The 14,527-nt window shown below is 52.9% G+C and overlaps 1 protein-coding gene across 1 annotated transcript; it reads right to left on the bottom strand.

Moving 5' to 3' along the window:
* Positions 1–4,595: 4,595 nt before the first annotated feature.
* MMP9 (matrix metallopeptidase 9) lies at positions 4,596–11,617 on the bottom strand. The gene is made up of 13 exons (XM_026014741.2): positions 11,411–11,617; positions 10,692–10,924; positions 10,180–10,328; positions 9,785–9,913; positions 9,523–9,696; positions 9,122–9,295; positions 8,563–8,739; positions 8,323–8,478; positions 7,229–7,499; positions 6,963–7,102; positions 6,509–6,659; positions 6,287–6,390; positions 4,596–4,902 (listed from the first exon to the last, which is right to left on the bottom strand). The coding sequence occupies exons 1-13, from the start codon at positions 11,546–11,548 to the stop codon at positions 4,784–4,786; spliced, it is 2,115 nt and encodes a 704-aa protein (XP_025870526.2). The 5' UTR covers positions 11,549–11,617; the 3' UTR covers positions 4,596–4,783.
* Positions 11,618–14,527: the final 2,910 nt, after the last annotated feature.

Here is a 14,527-nt window from a genome sequence, read left to right on the forward strand (position 1 = left end):
CCGCTCAGGGTCCTAGTGCCCGCTGCGCTGAGCCGCAGAACCTGGCCATTTCGCTCCAAGTCCCTGGGCTCTCAAGTCTAGGAAGCTCCTGAGGATCGCGCCCGCACCTGAGAACCATCCCTACACTGGAGGCCCTAGTGTGTGGCTCCCGGAGCCCAGGCCCACCTGGGCTGGAGTCTCCTAAACACCTGGGATTTATTCACTCATTCATTCAACGCATCTTGACAATGCTCCTGTGTTTCAGGCAACGGTACTAGGCACTGGGGATACAGCACTGACTGGCTTCCTGCCCTGCTATGGCTTAAATCCTAATAAGGAGTGACGGGAGAAAGGTCATAAGCGAGCAAACGCACAGTCAAGATAATTTGAGATTCTGGAATACGTTAAGGAGAAAAAATAGGGCCCAGGGATGACGACCAGGGGGAAGGACTAGTTTAGAGGGTGGTCTGAGAAGATCCCTCAGAAGATGTGATATTGTAACTGAAACCTCCCTGATGAGAAGGAGCCAGCTATGCAAAGATCTGAGGGAAGAGCTCTCCGGCAGAGAACATAGCAAGTGGAAAGGCCCCGGGCTGAAAAGGAGCCTGGACTGTTCAGGGAGCAGCAAGAAGGCCAATGTGTCTGGAATAGAGTGAACACAGGTGAGAATGATAGGAGATGAGGGATGGGAGGAGGGCAAGTCATGTGCTCTCTTGAAGGCTTCAGAGAGGAGCCGTTGAAAGTTCTTGAGCAGAAGAGTGATGTGATCTGACTTGTGAAGACCCAACTAAGAGCAAGAGTGGAAACTGGGAGTCTAGGTAGGAGGTTCCTGTAGACCCCCATGTCAGAAGTGGTAAAAGCCAGAGTAGAGTGCTGGCAGTCATCCCATTCAAGGTATGTTTTAGAAGTAGAATCTACAAAACCTGTTGCTGAATTGGACGTTGAATGGGTGGGAAAGAAGAGTCAAAAAGGTCTCCTGAAAACTGTCACACATTGCTGGTGAGAGTACAGATGGGCAAAACCACTCTGGAAAATTGTTTGATCATATCTGCTCAAGCTGAACATGCATATACCTGTCTTCTCAGCAATTCCTCTCCTAGGTATGTGCTCTGCCAAGCCACTTGTATGAATAAGTAAGATTTAATATATTTGAATATACAATATCCTACTTCTACCTATGCAATTGCTCAATTACATTTCTAATTGCATCATTAATTGCTGTACTAGATATACGAGGTGTGTGCCCTGGAAAATGGCTGCCCATGTTCACCAAAAGGTTACAAGAATGTTTATAGGAGCATTACTCATAATAGCCTCAAATTGGGAACTACCCAAATACCCATTAACCATAAAATGCATAAATAAAAAAATAAATGGATAAATAGTGGGACCTTGAACAGAAGAAGCCAGATGCAAGAGTACATACTGTAAAATACCATTTAAAGTAGAAACTAGTCAAATCTGTCTAAGCTGTTAGACGTATTGGTGGTAACTCTTGGAGTGGAGGAGTAGCAATTGCAAGGGAGCAGCAGAGGGGCTTTTAGGATGCTGATTATGTTTTGTTTTTTGATCTGGATGTTGGTTACACAGTTGTGTTTGGTATGTGGAAATTTATTGAAATGTACACTTATGACATGTGGACTTGTCTATATGTTTATTAGAGCAATAGTTCTCAACTGGGGTTAGTGTTGCCCAACAGGGAACACCTGGCAATGTTCAGAGGCATTTCTGATTGTCAGAACTGGAGGGCAGTGTTAGGGACATCAAGGGAGTAGACGCCATTTGTGCCATCTAGGCTTGCACCAGGTCGAGCTGGCCAGGAGCCATGGGTTCTCCATCACCTCCCTGCACTCCACTCTCACACTGGGACCCAATGTAGGGAGAGGAGCACTGATTCTGAGTGGGTCTGCTGTCTGTCCATGATCCCACTACCCCCTAGAGGAAGACACCAAACATTCCTATGATGTTTCCCACAACTAAAAAAATTATCTAGCCCAATATGTCAATAGTGCCCAGGTTGAGAAACTGTACAAGAATAAGGAGTTTAACTGATACCTAGATTTTAGGACTGATCAGGTTCTAAGACTGATTGGGAGCAGATGATGTCATCTTTATCGAGGTAGTATGATAGAGAACATGTTCAGAAAGTGGATCCCAAGAGTTCAGTTGGACCTGTCAGGTTGAGAACCCTAAGCACCTAAGGATCATGAGAGTCAGCCCTTGAACATATAAGTCAGGAGCTCAGGGGAGAGATTAAACCTGGGGACTTAAACTTTGGAGTCTTTAGTAGAGATACATAAAACTGTAAGGCTAGGTAAGATCACAGGGAAGCAGGGCAGCCCCAGTGACGCATCAGTTTAGCACGGCCTGCAGCCCGGGGCGTGATCCTGGAGACCCGGGATAGAGTCCCACGTCGGGCTCCCTGCATGGAGCCTGCTTCTCCCTCTGCCTGTGTCTCTGCCTCTCTCTGTCTCTCTCTGTGTTGCACATGGATAAATAAATAAATAAATCTTTTTTAAAAAAATCACAGGGAAGCAGTATACACAGAGAAGTCCAAAGATTGAGCACGAGGGTATGCTATGCTATCATCTAAAGGTTAGAAAGAGGAATATCCAGCCAGTGAGGTGAGGAGAACCAGGAATGTTCTCCAGAAACTGAGTCAAGAAAAATTTGGGGGAGAATGGCATTACCGATGGCGTCAAACAAGCTGAGAGACATGTAGGATGAGCACAGAGTGCCTGTTGCATCTGGCTGCAGCAAGTTCATAGGTGGCTTTGAAGAGAATGATTTCAGTGGTATAGTGGGGTGGGAGTCAGGCTGAAAATGGTTGCAGAGAAAATGAGAACTGAAGTGGAGACAGTGAGTGGAGATTGTTCTTTGGAGAAGTTTTACTGTGGGTGGGGTGAGAGGTAGAGAAATGCAACAGTATCTAGAGAGAGACTGAGGTTCGGAGGGGCTTTAAATAAGACCTATTAAGAAATGTGGGTATGCCCATGGAAATGGGTCATTATGGGTCATTCCTCGGTAAGAAATGGATGAGGTGGGGTTGAGTCCACCCAAAGGAAGCTCGGGAGGAAGTCCTCTGAGTCCCTCAAATTCCCACTTGGGCCTAAGTCCAGAAGACAACCAAATCTGAACAAGCCCATCACTTCCGCTCACCTACCCCAAGCCTCAAGTCCCTCTGCTGTCCTGTGGAGTCACAACCATGCTCCTCAGCCTGGCATTCATACCTTGTCTCATCTGGTCCAGACCACCATTCCTACCTCAACCGTTCCAGAATCCTCTCTGCTCCCCTGCTATCTACCTCCTAAAACCACACATTAGAGTTCTCAGCCATTTGTAGTTCCCCCAAGCGCCCCCTGCTTTTTCTCTTCTCCCCGGTATTTTCCTCAAGAGCCCACAGTCAGGGATCCCTGGTGGCGCAGCGGTTTGGCGCCTGCCTTTGGCCCAGGGCGTGATCCTGGAGACCTGGGATCGAATCCCACGTCGGGCTCCCGGTGCATGGAGCCTGCTTCTCCCTCTGCCTGTGTCTCTGCCTCTCTCTCTATCTCTCTGTGACTATCATAAATAAATAAAAATTAAAAAAAAAAAAAAAAAAGAGCCCACAGTCAAATCCCACTGCCACCGCTCACCAGCCATGGGACTTCCTCTGAGCTATGTAATTCTGTGAGCCTCGGTTACCTCATCTGTCAAACAGGGGAAGGGGATGATGGCAATCATACTCATAAGGTAAAAGTAGTACCTGTCTTCTGGGTTGTTTAAAGGATTAGCTGTGTTAACACATAAAGCGCGTGAAACAGTGCCTGGCACTGACTCAGTATTGAACTAGGGGTGGCTACTATCTATCATTGTGTATATAATCCATACTCCATTTACCCACTGTCTGACCTCTGCACACTTAGGACGTTGCCTCACTATACGAGCCATACTGCAGTGTCCCTCTGTCTGTTGTTTTGTGCACATGTGTGTGAGAGATAGAGTAGGCACATTTTTAGGTTTAATGGTTTGTGGTAAAAATTATCCTCTAGGAAGACAGTCCTACTTGCATAGAAAAAAAACTCTTGCCATCATTCCAGATTCAGTTCAAGTTCAGATGCCATCTGAGCTGAGAAATGTTCCCTGACTTCAACCACGACATACAGCATCGCATACACACACCATTATTCTAGGATAAAGGGCCACACACTGCACACTCTTCAAGTGTGATCCCACCCCCACCAGACAAAGAATCACTCTGGTAACTGAGCGAGATTCTTCAGGGACTGAGCCTGGAGTCTGCATTTTAAGCAAGTTCTGAGGGTACTCTTGTGTACGTAAAGTTGGAGGACCCCAAGAGGTCCTTGAGGACAGAAACATAGTCCAACTCATCTCTCCTTTCTCAGTGCCCAGCACACAGCCTGGCTCTACTCAGGGGCTCAATAAATGTTTGATGAATGAAAAATAGGTTGGCCATTTTCCCAGCTGTAAAATAGAAGTAATCACATTCTATCTTCCAAATAGGAAGAATGAATGTTAATATTTATGAAGTGCTTAGGACACTACCTGGCACATAGTGAGCAGTCTATCAGTTACATACATGCATGTGTGCATACATACATAAAGAAATCTCCTCAAGATTAAAGAATTCAAGTTTATTAAAAACATCCAGCAAAAAAGGAAGGTGGAAAGAGGGGCCCAGCCCACCTCAACTCTTCCTTGTCCTCCAGAACAAACCCACCAGTTTGTGTCCGGCAAACTGGCTCCCTCCCCATTGGGACCATCCCTATAGGATCCACTCTGCGGTGCTGAAGCAGGGTGGGAAGCCCTAATCCTCAGGGCACTGCAAAATGTCAAAGGTCACGTAGCCCACTTCGTCCACCTGGTTCACCTCATTCCGAGAATTCACACGCCAGTAGAAGCGGTCCTGGCAGAAGTAGGCTTTCTCTGCAGGGGAACAGCAAGGACAAGGGAGGTGATGTCAACCTTCCCACAAACATATACAGAAGCAGAACAAGAGCTTTACAATCATCCCTCTTGCCCTTTTCATATGACATCTCTGTCTCCCCCGCCCCAACAGAGATGTTGGAGGGCAGAAAACCTCAATGTCCAAAGCACTGGCACCGAGCCTGGCACACAGTAGGTACTCAAAACAATTCATTCAACATGCGTGTGTTCAGCGATTCATTTCATCAAATATTTATAGTGCTCAGCACTGTTAGAGGCACCGGGGGATACAGCAGAGTAAAAAACGTAGGCATCATCTCAGTTCTGCTGCTGCTGGCACTCTCAAGGGGTAAGAGAGACAATTAACAAGCAAACATTTAAGTAAATAAATAAATGAGACTGTGACAACATAGAAAGCTATGAAGGAAATAAAAGCAAGTAGGTGAATAACTCATGAAGGGCAGAGAAGGCCTCTTTGAAAAGGTAGCCTAAGCCTCCCAGCCCCAAAGGGTAAAAGGGAAGCAGCCCAGCCATGGTCTGGGGGAGAACCTTCCAGGTGTGGGAACAAAAAGCACAGAGGCCTGGAGCTAAGAGTGACCTTGACATGTTCAAAGAGCAGCCAAGGCCAGGTGGGTGGTGCAGAGCAGGAACCACTGGAGTGCTGGGAGGGTATGAGGGGAAGATCAGATCCCAGTAGTTTCTTTGACCTTGGAACTGGTCTGTAGTCATCCCCAGGACCGTGGCCCTGCACTCCTACACATTCCCTACTCCTGAGAACATCCTGATGGCACTGAACAACCAGTATACCTTGGAACAGAGTATTTACAAAGGAGATGGTGAAAACTGAATATTTTGTTAGTAGAGTCAACAGAACTTGTCAACTGATTGTATGTGAGCAGTGAGACAGAGAAAGTACGAGTAACTCCAGCTATCATGCCCATTTTACAGATGGGGAAATGAGGCTCCATGAGCAGTAGTGATTTGCCCAAAGATACAGTTACAAATTGTCTTTTTTTTTTTTTAATCACTGTATTTCCCATGTCAGCATGGGTGCCTGGCATATTATAGGCACTTGATAAATATTGTCTAATAAAGGAATGAGCCTCCGAGCAAACCACGTGTCCTGTACTGTCTGGGAAAGAGCTTCCAGATGGGGAGGCAGGATATCTGGGTTCTAGTTCTGGTTGTTCCTAGTGTCCCTTCATGATCTGGGAAAGGTCTCTGCATTTTTAAGGAACTTCATCTGTGCTGGGGCATTTGCCTCAGTCTCCAGGGGATTTTTTTTTTTCTCTTTCAGAATTTGACCAATCACCTGAGGCAGGCTAAGTAGGAAGTGGGGGGGGGGGGGGTACTCGCTCCTGACCCGCGGGTCTGCAGCCCTCACCTTGGTACTGGAAGATGTCATGCGTGTTCAAGGGCACCCCGGGGTACGTCTGTTCCACCGAGCCGGCGCTCCTGGGATCCACGGTCTGCGTCTTCACGTCGAAGCTGCAGGAAGGTGGTGAAGAAACAGGTGGTGAAGAGACAGGTGCTGAGCCGCAGGGCGGGGTGGGCGGATGTCGCCCGAGGTCCCCCTGCCGGCGGTCCGCGGTCGCGTGACTCTCACCTCCAGAAGCGCTGCCTGCTGAACAGCAGCACCTTACCCCCGCCTTGCGGGAGGGCGCCGGTGACTTGGGTAACCTCGGGGCCCAGGCCCAGCTTGTCCAGACGCCTCGGGCCTACCACCGACGTGCCTGTGTACACCCACACCTGGCGCCCTGCAGGGGAGAAGAGCCACGTCGGTCTGGGGGCAGGGAGTGGACACACATTGCTCTTGAATGTCAAGGGGAAGAACCCAGCGAGGCCTTTCTGCGCCCGAGGTGCCCGCAGTCTCGGCGCCCACGGAGGAGACCGGCTCGGCCGGACGGTGCAAGGGGACGGCGACGATCTGCGCCAGAAGGGGGCGCCTTTTTCCTAATCCGCGTAAACCGTTTCACGGATTTATACTCGGTCTCTTGGCCCTCCTAGATTGGCGAGGATGAGGATGGCGGGAGCGGAGGAAGAAAAAGGAGGAAACTAACCAGAGAAGAAGAAAGTCTTCTTGGTGAGCCGGTCCTCAAAGGCGGAGTCCAGCTTGCGGGGCAGCGCAGGCCACGTGTCGGTGATGAGGAAGGGGCCCTGCACCCGGCGTCCCTTGCCCTTGGAGAATCGCCAGTACTTCCTGGGAATGAGAAAAGGGAGCAGCGGGGCACTGAATTTTGAACCCGAGGCCAGTGGGCGGAGAGGGGCAGGCAGATGCCCCTCCAAGTCCCCCCCCCTCCCCAGCCACACATCCAAGCCCGCTCACCCTTCCTTGAAGAAATGCAAGTAGTTCCTGATCTCTGCGATGGCGTCGAAGATGTTCACTTTGCATATATCCTCTGCCGGATCCACAGGCACTGTAGGGGCCTCAGAAGGGCCAGCAGTGGGGGGACCCGTGGGGCCAGCTGCAGGGGGGCCTGTGGGGCCAGCAGTGGGGCGCTCGGAGGGGAGGGTGGTGGGAGGACCAGTAGCGCAGACCGTGGGCGGGGCGGTGGGCTGGGCGGTTGGAGGCTGTGGCTGAGGTTCAGGCCGAGGACCTAAAGAGAGACGGGAGAGACGGCGGCATCCGGATGAGATACCTCTATTCCTGCACACATCTCTGCTGGTGGAATATATGCCACCCCAAACCCCACCAGTTAGGCGTTTAGCACTCCCTCTCCTCACTTTGGGTGCTACCTTCCCTCAATCACACTGACAAGCCCATTCCCCACCCCACCCCCATCCATTCACCTTTCATTCTAGTCATGTTTGTCCAATCCCTGGGCTGTGTAGGAACCCAAAGGGCCTTAGGGACACAGGACATGCAGGAGCTCTCCCTCCCCCTCCAGGGTGGTGGGAAAGAAGTGTTTTTTGAACGCCAAACTTACTGCTAAGAGCTTTATAAATTCGCATTAGCTCATTTGACTTAAAAAAAAAACATCAAGTAGATTCTTTAATATCTCCATTTTTAAATGAAGGAATAATATTAATGATCATAAGTGATGATAACAAAATATTAAACACTCATATGGTGTCTACTATATGTCAGGCATTATTCTAACTCACTCAAACCTCCCAACAACCCTATGAGCAGGTGCCATTTCACAGGTGAGAAAATTGAGAGGTGAAGTAACTTCCACGGTCACCTAGCCAGGAAGTGGCTGGACTGGCTTTTGAACCCACATCTGTCTAGACTCAGTCTAGAGTCTAGGCTGTTTATCACCATCTCCAAGCAATGACCAGGCAGCAATTGGACCCACTGGCCCCAGGCTTTCCCACAGATAAACGTTGAGGTCCCCCCTGCCCACCTCCCTCCGTTTCCCCATTGTGGGTACTGCGACAAAGCCCCGCCCCTTCCTCCATCCCTGCCCCCAACCTCACCGTACAGATGCTGGATGCCCTTTACGTCGTCTTCATGCAGGGGGGGACCCTCGGTGAAGCTGTACATGGGGTACATGAGCGCTTCTGGCACCGATGAATGATCTAAACCCAGCGCGTGGCCGAACTCATGGGCGGCCACAAGGAACAGGCTGTATCCTGGAGGAAAGAGAGGCCCTGGGATGTGAGTCCTGGCCCTCCCTCCCCCAACACCAATGCCCCCAACCTTGGAACCCTGTTCACCTTGGTCCGGGCAGAAGCCCCACTTCTTGTCTCTGTCAAAGTTCGAAGTGGTGGCGCACCAGAGGTGCCCATCTCCGCGGCCCTCCCTGGTGCACGTCGAGTACTGCTTGCCCAGGAAGATGAAGGGGAAGACACACGGCTCCCCAGCGGAGTTGCCCCCGGTCACCGCGGAATCGACTGGAGACAGGAAGCGCCTTGGGTGAGCCAGGTGGGTGGGCCCAGTAAGGAACCAGGCGCGGGCCAAACTGGGAGCTAGATAATCCTGGTGTCCTATTTTAAAAGCCTAGGGGACGCTGGGGATGCAGCTGAGCCCGGGCTAGGGTGGTGGGCGGGGCCTGCCGACGGAGACTACTGGAGAGGCAGCAAGCTGGACTAAAAGGCCAAGCCGCAGGGGTGCGGGGTGGGTTGGGGCGGCACGTGGACGTCAGGCCGAGACACCGTGGTCCTGAGGACCAGCGTGTAGTGGAGAGACAAACCGATGGGTAGAGGAGCCCCATTTCGGGGACCAATGCGAAACTAAGTGGGGCGGGCCTTTGTCTGGCAGGCGGGGCAGAGGTACCTCGGGTTGGGCAGAAGCCGAAGAGTTTGTCCTGGTCGTAGTTGGCGGTGGTGGAGCACCAGCGGTAGCCGTCCGAGCGGCCGTCGGTGGTGCACGTGGAGTAGGAGCGGCCCTCGAAGGTGAACGGAAACACGCAGGGCTTGCCGTCCCCATTGCCGTCCTGGGTGTAGAGTTCTGGGGAGACCCACACAATTACCCGAAGATGCCATGAGTATACTGACCCCCACTCTGTGTCCTCCATTCCTCCTGTACCCATTTCACAGATGAGAAACTGGCCCCAGAGAACGAGAGGCTGACTTGCAGGCCGCACAGCCCTAGTGGCAGAGCCGGGCTGAAACTCTAGGGTTCTGGCCCCTCGAGGGGGTGGGCGCCGCTCACCCCCGCCGCGACCCCGCACTCACTCTCGCTGGGGCAGAAGCCGAACCGACGGTCGGTGTCATAGTCGGCCGTGGTGCTGCACCAGGGCGTGTCATCCGAGCGGCCGTCCGTGGTGCAGGCCGAGTAGGAGCGGCCCTCGAAGGTGAAGGGGAAGTGGCAGGGGGCGCCATCTGCGTTTCCGAAGTGGGTCGGAACCACTGCGGGAGGAGGGGGACGGGGTCAGGGTGGCCGGTGATGAGTGTGAAAAGAGAAGGGAGTGGGGGCCGGGGCGGCTCAGGATCTCACCGACGCCCTTGCCCAGAGTCCATAACTCTTCATCGTCGAAGTGGGCATCTCCCTGAATGCCCGGGCCGGGAGGAAAGGCGTGAGCCAGGAGCCCGTTCTTCCCATCGAAGGGATACCCATCTCCGTGCTCTGGGGAAGCAGGTGGGGAAGAAGGGCGTTAGCTGAGCGCAGCCGTGCAGATTGCGCGCTGCGCAAGGGCGCTGCCTCGAGTGTGGGCGGAGACCCGCCCGGGAGCAGAGGTCCGAGCCTCCAGCCCCCGCGCTGTGCCGCGCGGGTCGGGAGGGGGCGCACCGGGGACTCAGAGCCGGTCCACCCCCCGCCCTACTCCCTCCGCGGTCCTCCCTCCGCTCTCCCCGTCCGAGACCCTCCTGGCCTTCCCCTTCTCGCGCTCTCACCCCTAACACCAAACTGAATGAGGATGTCGGCTTCGGGGCCGTACACGCGAGTGAAGGTGAGCGGCGTCACCGCGCTCCAGACCGCGAAGGCTCGGGCAAAGGCGTCGTCGATCACGTCGCGGGGCAAGTCTTCCGAGTAGTTTTGTATCCTGGGGGGGAAAGGCAGGAGGCTAGAGGTCAGAAGTGAGGCCGGCGCCCGGGGCAGTAGCAGCGACACCCGGTGTGTCAGCGACCTCAGCAAGCGCAGGGCTCCCTGCGCTCCGCGCTTGCATCTACAAAGCGCTCTCAGACGCATTTTTCTCTTGGGACGCTCACAATGGCCCTAGCAGGAAGATTCAAGGGTGCGTGCGAGACCCATTTCCCTGAAGGAGAAACAGGGGCTCAGAGGTGGAGCCACTTGCCCCAGGCTGCCCATTTAAACCCAGGGACCCGTCTAAGGATGAGATCACCGCCCCCGCGGGGTCTGGCCCTCCCGCCCGGGTCCAGCGCCTCCGCGGAGCCCGGCCGCGCACCAGTAAGTGATGTCGCGGTGGTGCCACTTGAGGTCGCCCTCAAAGGTCTGGAATTTGCCCAGGTCCGGGACGCCGCAGCGCGGGGCCCGCATGGCCTCCAGGGTGGTTTTGTCCAGCTCTCCAGTCTCGGGCAGAGCCAGGCGCCTCTGGAGAAGCCGCAGCCCGCGACTCAGGGACTGCTTGTCGTTGCTCAGCTCGGCCACGTGAGTGTAGCCATAGCGAAACAGATATTCCTGTGGATGGAGGAGCAAAGATATTCCAGAGCCCTGATTCTTTCTCTGCCCTATGTGGCTGGATTGCATCTGGCCAGGCACTCAGGGACTAGCGACTACACAGGACTTGGTACCTTGGATACCTGTACTAATGCCCACCCACCCGTTAACTCCCTTAATATCCCTGAGATATCCTCAGCTCCTTCCCAGCCTGGATGCCCCTGGCCCGTGCCTATCTCGGGGGCTCCCTAGCATTTAGCCCTGTCTACCTCCAGCCCATGCCCACTCTGGAACCCTCCAATGCACCACCACCCCCATTTTAGCCATTCCTGGCCATCACTGTCCAGAGCCTCTGCAGGACCCCCCAGGCCCTGATCCTGGACACCTCTATTCTCCAGACATGCCCATCACCCCCAGCTTGCCCCAAGGTATCTCCTTCCAGGCCACATGCCCTCCCTGTGACTCCTGACCAGCCCTCCCTAACTCCAGACCGGGGGATTAGCCTACCTCTGCCAGCTCCTTGTCAGTGAGATTAGTTCTCAGTTCTCCTGGAAAGACCACAACGGTGGGCTTGTGTGGTCTGGGAGCTGCAGAGCAGCAAGCCAGCACCAGGAACACCAGGACCAGGGGCTGCCTGGGGCTCATGGTAAGGGTAGTGGTGTGTCTAGCTACTAGCTGACCCTGTGAGGGGTTTAAGAAGGCACTGTTCACTGAATCAGTAACCCCGCCCCTCCCTGGCAAGCAGGGGCTGACTCAGGGGATGGGGTGTGTTGGGGAGGGGGGCGGCCCCAGCATGAGAAGGCAAAGAAAGGGCTTACACCACGTCCTCCTCTACCCCCTGCGCACAGTTCCCACTGCCGAGTCAGGCAGGACCCCCGACCCACAGGAAACCACAGGCCCATAGGGGAAGGGTTGGGTTTTGCAAACTGCAGAGCTTGTGGGAACTGAATGAAAGCAAGGGAGAGAGTTAAGGCTACAGGACTCCCTGAGCTCACCACCCAAAGGCCCCAAGTGGTCAGCCCAAGGGCAAGGGATGGAAGTTTCCCCAAGGCCTCTTCCTGAGCCCAGCAATCCCCCTTCCCACACTGCTGGGATCCATCCTCTTTTCCCTTCCCTGGAAGCCTTTCTCAGCAGCTTCCTCCCCCTACCCCACCTCAAGGCGGAAGGAGTGGGCTCCCTCAGGCAGGGATTGGGGAATTCCAGCTCAGCAAGCCCTGTCTTCCAAGGGGAGTAAAGGGGGAAGTGCAGGGCATCTGGAAACCAGCAGACAGGCTTCACTCTTCTCCAGGGCTCCAGACAAATGTCCTCCACTCACTCTGAATTTGCTTCCTCAACTGTAAAAAAGGGCCCTTTGTCCCTAAATTGATGTGAGGACAAAATGAGATCAAACACAGAAATGCGGGATCCCTGGGTGGTGCAGCGGTTTGGCGCCTGCCTTTGGCCCAGGGCGCGATCCTGGAGACCCGGGATCGAATCCCACGTCGGGTTCCCGGTGCATGGAGCCTGCTTCTCCCTCTGCCTGTGTCTCTGCCTCTCTCCCTCTCTCTGTGTGACTATCATAAATAAAGAAAAATTAAAAAAAAAAAAAACACAGAAATGCTTACCGCAGTGCACGTCGCAAGTCCCCAATAATGGCCATGGTCGCTTTTAATTACGGGCCAAGATAGGGATTCCAACTTGGGATCAGGAGATTGGGGACTTGGACTCCAATCTGCCCCGTGTGACTTACAACAAATGCCTTCCCATCTCTCTAGGTTTGGGACTCTTCAACTGCAAAACGGGGCAGGGTGGATGATGGGTTGAGGGGTGGGTAGCATTCAGTTCTCCACCCCCCCCACGCCCCCCCACCCCCGCTGCACTGAGCTTGGAGCTCCAGCCCCAGAGTTTCCCCAGTATGGGTCCCTCCCTTCTCTCTTCCCCACCAGCCCCTTTAGAGAAGGGTCTGTGTTTGCCTTCCTGGAGGCATCACTTGGGAAAGGCAACATAATAACCCAAGAAGTGGGGTGCCTGGGTTGCTCAGTCAGTTAAGCATCTGCCTTCAGCTCAGATCATGGTCCCGGGGTCCTGCGATACAGCCCTGTATCAGGCTCCCTGCTCCATGAGCAGCCTGTTTCTCCCTCTGCCTGCCGCTCCCCCTGCTTGTGTTCTCTCTCTCTCAAATAAATAAATAAAATCTTAAAAAAAAAAAAACAAGAATATGGATTTATTTTTTTTTATTATTTATTTATGATAGTCATACAGAGAGAGAGAGAGGCAGAGACACAGGCAGAGGGAGAAGCAGGCTCCATGCACCGGGAGCCTGATGTGGGATTTGATCCCGGGTCTCCAGGATCGCGCCCTGGGCCAAAGGCAGGCGCCAAACCGCTGCGCCACCCAGGGATCCCAAGAATATGGATTTAAAGGGCTCACTATGTGCCAGGCACTTTCTTTTTCTTCTTCTTTTTCCTAAAAGATTTTATTGGGCAGCCTGGGTGGCTCAGCAGTTTAGCGCCGCTTTCAGCCCAGAGCCTGATCCTGGAGACCCAGATCCAATCGAGTCCGACATTGGGCTCCCTGCATGGAGCCTGCTTCTCCCTCTACCTGTGTCTCTGCCTCTCTCTCTCTCTCTCTCTCTGTCTCTCATGAATTAATAAATAAAATCGTTTTTTAAAAATTTTATTTATTTATCTGAGAGGGAGAGCATGAGCAGGGGGAGGGGCAGAGGGAGAGGCAGAGGGACAAGCAGACTCCTAACTGAAAGTGGACCTGATGCAGACTCCATCCTAGGACCCGAACCCAAGTCAGATGCTTAACCAACTGAGTCACCCAGGCACTCCTACTGGGAACTTTCTATGCTTATCTAATAAATGAATCTGTGAGGTGAAGATACTTCCCTTATAGGAAAATTGAAGGTTTAGAATTCACAAATTAATGAGCATTGGCTTTGGAGTCATCCAGCTCTGGTGTTCAATTCCTGCTCTGCCATCACCCAGCTGTGTCGCCTTGAGCAAGTCACTTCACCTCAGAGCCATATTAATCATCTATTTCTTTTTTAAAAAAGATTTTATTTATTTATTCATGAGAGACACACAGAGAAAGAGAGAGGCAAGGACACAGGCAGAGGGAGAAGCAGGCTCCATGCAGGGAGCCTGACCTGGGACTCAATCTGGGGTCTCCAGGATCACACCCTGGGCTGAAGGCGGCGCTAAACCACCGAGCCGCCACGGGGCTGCCCTAATCATCTATTTCTTGAGATTCACTGTGTGGAGTACTGTGAAAACTTCCCTATAAGCATCTCATTTCATCCCCACCACCATCTATAGGTAGATTTATTTATTGTTTTTTAAGATTTTATTTATTTATTCATGAGAGACACAGAGAGGGAGGCAGAGACAAAGGCAGAGGGAGAAGCAGGCTCCTTGCAGGGAGCCAGATGCAGGGCTTAATCCCAGGATTCCAGGATCACTACCTGAGCCAAAAGCGGATGCTCAACCACTGAGCCACTCAGGTGCCCCTGTGAGGTAGATTTAATGAGCACCCTTCCTACTTTTAGAGGACACTGAGGTTAAGAGCAGTTAAAGAACTTGCTTATGACCACACAGCAAGTTAGTTCACCAAACCAGGATTCAAGCCTAAGGCTGCCCA

This window comes from Vulpes vulpes, chromosome 14 (genome assembly GCF_048418805.1).
Source record: "Vulpes vulpes isolate BD-2025 chromosome 14, VulVul3, whole genome shotgun sequence".
Taxonomy (NCBI): domain Eukaryota; kingdom Metazoa; phylum Chordata; class Mammalia; order Carnivora; family Canidae; genus Vulpes; species Vulpes vulpes.